Genomic DNA, 8,020 nt, shown 5'->3' on the forward strand with positions numbered 1-8,020 from the left:
TGGTTTTTGGTGATAAACTACCTGGAACTACTTTCTCTAGATCCAATTTAATAGCTACCTTTTGAATCACATGACCCTTCTTTTCTCTTACCTGACCTCATAAACATAGTAAATTCTGATAATCAGTAACCAGTTCTGCCACTACCATTTACTGACATTGCTTCTTTTAATCCTTACAAAACCCCTAAAAGATAGATATTATCCCTCATTTTAAAAATGAAGATACAGACTCAGAGAGATTAAGTAACAATTAAGGTCACACAGCAATTAAGTGGTAATGCCTTGACTTGAACCCGTATCTGACTTAGAAACTCTCTCCATCAGGCAGTTTTAAAAAATAATAAAGCGATATAGAATTTAAGCTCCCTCTGATAATTTAAAATAGTTTCAAAATGGATAGAATTTTTTTCCTTAACATAGGAGAGAAGGAAGTAAAGATGAATGATGATATAGGTATGGCTGGAAGGGAAAGAAGCTGAATAAGTTCATGGTTGATGACCTCTATTAATGCAGAAAATGAAAAATCTAGAATGCCACATAATAAAATTTGTATTATTTTAAGGTCACGTCTTTAAAAGTAGTAACTCTGGTTAACTAGCTCCCATTTGTCTTAATTCCTTAGGCTTCATTATATTCCATATTTAGGCAAAGTCTATAAAAATGATTTCCACCCCCCAATTTTTAAGTCTATAGGAAAGTTGAGAGAATAGTAAAAACCACACACTTGTACGCCTTTTACCTAGATTAACCCATTGTTAACATTTTGCCACAAATTGCTAAATCTTCCTCTTTGCAAATTTTTGCTGAAAGTAAACCACAGACATGAGAATTCTCTAAATAACATAGCCTGAATCTTCTAAGAATAAGGATTTTTTCCTACATAATCAATAACTATCACATCTAGTAAAATAAACAATTCCTTAATATCATTTAATATACAGTCCATATTCAATCCCCCAATATTCTAAACAATATCTTTTTAGTTTTGATCAGTACCAATCAAGGTTAACACGGCAGACTTGAATGTTATGCCTCTTTTAATCTAAGACTATCCACTTATTTTTGTTTGCTTGTTTCGAATTTTTTTTCTCATAACGAACTTTTTGAAGAGTCCAAGCCAATTGTCTTTCAGAATGTCTCACACATAGAATGTCTGATTATTTTCTTGAGATTAGATTCAAGTTAAACATTTTGGGTAAGAATACTACATCATCTTTCAGAACATCTCACATGTGGAATATCTGATTATTTTCTTATGATTAGATTCAACTTAAACATTTTTGATAAGACTACTACATAAATGATATTGTGTACTTCTTATCATGTCAGATCAAGAGGCACATAAAGTCCAGTTAACCTACTATTTGAGAGGCCAAGTTTGATCACTTCATTAAAGTGGTACATGTTAGATAGCTGTTGTAAAGGCACATTTTGTCCTTTGTAATTATTCAGTAATCTATGGAGTGACATTTTTGACACCACATAAATATCCTGTTCTCCAACGATCTTAAACTCAATGGTTTTAGCATTCATTGATGATCCTTGCCTGAATCCATTATTGTGCTGGGGTTGCAAAATGGCTCTTTTCCTCATTGAAGTGTACAATTAAAATGGGTGAACTTTATGGTATGTAAATTATGCCTCAATAAAACTGTTTTGAAAAAATTAACTCAGCAACTTCAGACTGTATTTGGTTATTTTTCTGCTAAGAAATGACAGTTTGAACATTTTACGAATGAGGCAGGTGTTCAAGATGAGAGTGAGCTTAATGAAAGTGTTCTGTTGAAAGTTTTATTAATAGTAGTTTTCTAATTTTATCATTCCTTCTTTTAATAATTAGCTGACATGCTTCTGTAGACTTTCTCCTGTACCTCCTTTTTTTGGAGTATCATTATAGATTCACGAGATTTTATTTTCCCTCAGTCTATTATAATCCGTTACTACTACTATTCTTTTTGATGTTCAAACCATCCTAATGTGGCCAGTGGGAGTCCCTTCAAGCACAATCTTGTGGCTGATATAACCTTATTAGTCACTGAACAATGACTGCTTTCTTGCACGAGAAGTCTCAAGCTCACTCTGTACTTTCCCAGCCTGAGGCATGAGATTAGACAGCTCCCCAAGAAGACTTGGTTCCTTTTAGTGTGAATGGCATTTAGAAACCAAGATCTAGGTTCTAGGTGTGCTCATTGCCACTGGGGTATGTCTGTCATTGCTTCTAGGCCATTTCTGTGTATAGAACAAAGGAACAGGAATTCATTACTGATATCTTAAATTCAAATTTATAATGCAAATAGAAAAGAAGAGGAAAAATAACTTGTATCTCTTTGACTTTCAATGAAAATCTTGACTTCTGTTATCACTAAAATGCTTTATTTCTCAATATATACAAAATGGTAGTAATACTGGTATTATAATTCTGAAACTAATAATAAACCTATTAAGGGAAAGTTTAAAATTTCCTTGATGTTCCTTATTTCCTTAAGATGACATCCTAGAAGGATGCATCATCAAGAACACTATGTTCAAAAGTTATCTGAACTGGGCGATTGTTATAAATTAGTTATGTAGGTTTGTTTAGTTTCAGTATGTATTTAATTTTAGTATTTGTCTTCCTTCTCATTATTTTTGACTTAATTCTAATTTTTGGGTATGTAAAACATTTATATGGCCCCCAAGTCAAAACTGTATAAAAAGGCATATTCATAGAAGTCTTGCTTCTATCCCAATTCTATGTGCCCCATTCCTATCCATCCTCTATTTTCATTAATTTCTAGTTTATCCTATGTGTACTTCATTTAAAAAAATAAGGAATTACAGTTGTTCAGAACTATAATACACATAATGTGCATTAAGCAACACCCATACAACAGCTTTTACATGAGTTTGGTCATGGAGCATACAACTGACATGTATCACGTTTTCTACTTGCAATAAATACACAGAGTGGCATACAAGCAAACTCCCACCTGAATTCCAATCAATCCACTGCAGGGAGTCCATATGGGCATTCAGAATTCTGCAGATCTGGTGGAGCTAAAAATACATATAAGACTTTTATATTATGATTATTCTGAGGTGGTAAATAAACATAACAAATTGACATTAGGAAGTGACTTTTAATTTCTTTTGGTAAAAAATGGACTGAGAACTACTAAATACTAATTTATTTTTGCTAATTCATATTTGCAATGTTCATTATCTTTATATATTGGTTCAATTTAATTATTTGTAACTATCAGGAATTGGATACCTATAATTCAATAAGAAACTGACTACCACAGTATAAAGAACATTAAGATACATTTCACAAGACAATGAATTCACATAAAAAATTAAAAATAGCACCATTGGTCAACCAAATCAGCAATTTTTTAAAAATGGTCTTACTCAGTTATCGAGTGTGTGGGAAAAACAGGTACATTCATATATAGCCAACAGTAATATAAATTGACCCAACCTTTCAAAATGTAAATTTTTATGATACATATCACAAGCTTTAAAATATTCATACCTTTTGACTCAGTCAGTATATTCTATTTCCGCTATCCTGAGTAGATAATCAAATCTAAATATAAGTGGTGATTACTGGACTATTTTATATTGGCTAAAGATTGGAAACAATATCTCTACCAATCAAAAAATGATTAAATATATTATGGTAAAGTCAACCCTGATGAAACATTATAGTACCATTAAAACTCATGTTTTCAAAGAATGGTTAAAATTTTTGGGAAAGACCATGAAAGAATATTAAGCGAAGATAGAATACAAAAAGTTATATAGTTTCCAGTACTCTTTAAAACAAAAGAAGTATTTTTAGCAGCATAGCAAAAAAGACTAGAAAGAAATACACCAGTATATTATCAGGGTACTGGTAATACAGATGACTTAATTTTCCTTATGGATTTTGTAAGAAAATGTGACTGAATAACACAGTGCATAATATGAACTTACTGAATAAAACTTTTAGACATTAGGTGGTCTTTCCCATTGCCGCTCACAAAAAAAGGGGGAATAAAAATAGATAAATCTCATCACCGTGAATACTGGAACACATAGCTCCTATTTTTCTACCCTAGTATATGACCCAGAGTAATAAAGCTTTGTTAATCAGGTTACAATAAATTATCTACAGGAATATTGTTGTTCAGAAAATGTTTTTCCCGTTTCTTGTCCAAGGATTTATGCTATCTGCAAAAAGAGCTGTCAGTGATCTCTTTCTTCTTTTATTCTGCAATCAAACCGCAATTACCCTTTAATTGACTCAAACATCCCAATCACCCCTTGCCAGGAAAACAAAAAGACTCAAACCATTTACTACCCACTACTAAAATAAAATAAAACAATCCAGGGCTAAGTAGAGAAAATGGACAAAGACAGAATTATAGTCTCCTTTCACTTACTTGATTGAGAACACTCCACTTATATTAATTCAACACAGAGAAACTAGAAATAAACTCTGCTGAGTGTCTAAATCTGCATATATTTACCTATGCACCAAAATTCTATTACAACAAAACAATCTTAAATTTTGGAATTACAATGGTAATCTAATATTTCATTAAGAGAAAATCTGTATTTTGTAAACTCTTGATCATCTGTGTGAACACAGGGACATGGTAGCATGAATAATTTCAGACTAATTTATATTTGTCTTTGTTCAACTTTAGATTCACCCAAAGTACAGAATGGCATAATTTTTATAGCCGGAAGGGACTTAAAGATCATTTAGTCTATCCTTGACATTTTGCAAAAGAAGGAGCCAAGACCCAGAGAGATTAAATGACTTAAACAAAATTCTAATACTTTCTCAGCTATAACACACTGTATCTTTATAATTTAAAAAATGATAATGTGTATGTAGATAAAGAACTGTCTGTATATAATTGAACAAAGAGCTTACTAAAGAATAATCACCACTTACATATATGTCATTCATCTTCACCTACCCGATCCTGGCCTCACTCCTGATTATGATTAACTGATAGGAAGCACAATGGGAGCTCCCACAATGGGAGATCCCTCTTACTACTACTGCCACAGAGTGGGAGCAGGAAAAGGAGGACTCCATTTAGCTGCTAAGACAACAGGGAAAGGTACAGGAAATAAGCTGTTTAATCAGAGTATAGAGAAAGAAAAAAAAAACAATTCTTTCTTACTGCCAAATTAACTCACAGCACCTTAACTTTAATTGGAGCCTCAGCTGTAATTCCACTGACATAATACATTTATTATGAGCTAAGTAGTATTCTATGGGGGCAGGTGTAAACCTAACAACCATATTTCACCAAGTTTCTATAGAAAAATGTAAAGTCTCAAATAGTCAACCTAACAAATTTTAAAATACAATCTAATCATAAATTAAGGATTGCCTGGTTGTGTTTAACAGACACAAGCATACCTACTAACACTTATATGAGTATGTAAACAAATATGTAAAAAGAAGAACGAACTGGCTAATAAGCGAACAGAAAAATAAATACAGGTACATACTTAGTTATGTGAAGAATAAGGGAGAAAACCATGACAACTTAGGAAAGAGTAATATTTTCACCTTCCTGGGAATAACCACAAAAAACTCACAACCTTTTCTGCCTCTAGATGTTTCCTGCTCCACTAACCACACCCAAGGGGCTTCATATCTCTAGAAGCAGGAAGAAACACTATAGAAGATGGAAGAAAGGGACTAGCTTAAAGGAACCACAGAATGCTAATTTCTTTTTAGAGACAGGATCTCACTCTGTCACCCAGGCTAGAGAACAGTGGTGCAAGCAAAGCTCACTGCAGCTTTCAACTCCTGGGCTCAAGTGATCCTCTCACCACAGCCTCCAGAGTAGGTAGGACTATAGGTATGTACCACCATGCCCAGATAGATTTTTTCATTTTTTTAGAGACAGGGTCTCACTATGTTGCCCAGGCTGGTCTCAAACTCTTGGCCTAAAGCAATTCTCTTGCCTCGGCCTACCAAAGTGCTGGGGTTATAGGCATGAGCCACCATACCTGTCTGTATGCTAATTTCATACTAAATCTTGGTTGTCTAAGTACACAAAGCAGTAAACACACCGGATCAGTAGTGTAGGAGAACTTTCAAATGTATTCAGGTGATTAACAACGTCCTTGAGATCTTGGGCCATTTATTTCAGCTGAGCATCTATACTTCCTGCTAATCTGTAACTGAAAAGGCAAGTAAAATAAAGGGATTAACAAAAAGTGTTTTCTCCACTACCTATTGTTATTGACATATAAACATGACACTGCCAATTAGATTTGCCCTAATTCCCCTATCTTTTCAGTGGAGCTCAGTTATGACTACTGATATGTTTTCATGGATGCAGCATTTGTGACCTTATTAACCATATTCTAAAAAGACTCCAAATGAGAAGACTTTTATCTACCTTGCCATTTTTACCTTCACCTATTTATCCTCTAGGTGAATACCCTGGGGATCTGTAGAGCAAAGGAATCCTTTAAGGTGTCAAAATACACCTATAGGACATTTACATACAAAAGAGAAGTTATTTAGGGTTTGGCAATATTCAATAAATGCTCAGATGTCTTCAATGATCTTGAATACACAAATTTTCAAAATAAAACCTCATATAAATATACTTCATCAGGCAAAAAAGATGTTTTGAGAAATGAGCTTCACAATAATCAAAGATAGACAAACCTGCTAAGTTCACAAGTTAGTTGCTTAAATTCTCCAGATTTCCACCCAAATCACACACACAAACACACACACACACACACACACACACACGACCCAGTCAAGAAATATGTTTATGAGAATTAAAGTGGCCAGAGGACTTTTCAACCTTAATGTGTATAAAGATTGAAAGAGTCAATTAGGGAGGATTCCCTCTTTTTCTATTGATTGGAATAGTTTCAGGGATGCCCTCTCTCACCACTCCTATTCAACATAGTGTTGGAAGTTCTGGCCAGGGCAATTAGGCAGGAGAGGGAAATAAAGGGTATTCAATTAGGAAAAGAGGAAGTCAAATTGTCCCTGTTTGCAGATGACATGATTGTATATCTAGAATAAAACCCCATTGTCTCAGCCCAAAATCTCCTTAAGCTGATAAGCAACTTCAGCAAAGTCTCAGGATACAAAATCAATGTACAAAAATCACAAGCATTTTTATACACCAATAACATACAAACAGAGAGCCGAATCATGAGTGAACTCCCATTCACAATTGCTTCAAAGAGAATAAAATACCTAGGAATCCAACTTACAAGGGACGTGAAGGACCTCTTCGAGGAGAACTACAAACCACTGCTCAATGAAATAAAAGAGGATACAAACAAATGGAAGAACATTCCATGCTCATGGGTTGGAAGAATCAATATCATGAAACTGGCCATACTGTCCAAGGTAATTTATAGATTCAATGCCATCCCCATCAACCTACCAATGACTTTCTTCACAGAATTAGAAAAAACTACTTTAAAGTTCATATGGAACCAAAAAAGTGCCCGCATCACCAAGTCAATCCTAAGCCAAAAGAACAAAGTTGGAGGCATCACGCTACCTGACTTCAAACTATACTACTAGGCTACAGTAACCAAAACAGCATGGTACTAGTACCAAAACAGAGATATAGATCAATGGAACAGAACAGAGCCCTCAGAAATAACACCGCATATCTACAACTGTCTGATCTTTGACAAACCTGACAAAAACAAGCAATGGGGAAAGGATTCCCTATTTAATAAATGGTGCTGGGAAAACTGGCTAGCCATATGTAGAAAGCTGAAACTGGATCCCTTCCTTACACCTTATACAAAAATTAATTCAAGATGGATTAAAGACTTAAATGTTAGACCTAAAACCATAAAAACCCTAGAAGAAAACCTAGGCATTACCATTCAGGACATAGGCATGGGCAAGGACTTCATGTCTAAAACACCAAAAGCAATGGCAACAAAAGCCAAAATTGACAAATGGGATCTCATTAAACTAAAGAGCTTCTGCACAGCAAAAGAAACTACCATCAGAGTGAACAGGCAACCTACA

General features: G+C 34.3%; 1 protein-coding gene across 2 annotated transcripts in view; it reads right to left on the reverse strand.

Annotated features, from left to right (window-relative positions):
• The window catches only part of NUP62CL (nucleoporin 62 C-terminal like), a 146,587-nt gene that overhangs the window by 20,625 nt on the left and 117,942 nt on the right, over nt 1–8,020 (reverse strand). Inside the window, exon 7 of one of the 2 annotated variants that reach the window (XM_058441453.1) lies at nt 2,970–3,036. In XM_058441453.1, the coding sequence (XP_058297436.1) occupies nt 3,012–3,036 (25 nt within the window). In that variant the 3' untranslated portion in view covers nt 2,970–3,011. Of the gene's footprint in view, nt 1–2,969; nt 3,037–6,072; nt 6,178–8,020 lie in introns of those variants that run through there. The other variant, XM_058441452.1, reaches the window with a different exon arrangement.

This window comes from Hylobates moloch, unplaced genomic scaffold (assembly GCF_009828535.3).
Source record: "Hylobates moloch isolate HMO894 unplaced genomic scaffold, HMol_V3 SCAFFOLD_7, whole genome shotgun sequence".
In the NCBI taxonomy this organism is placed as follows: Eukaryota; Metazoa; Chordata; class Mammalia; order Primates; family Hylobatidae; genus Hylobates; species Hylobates moloch.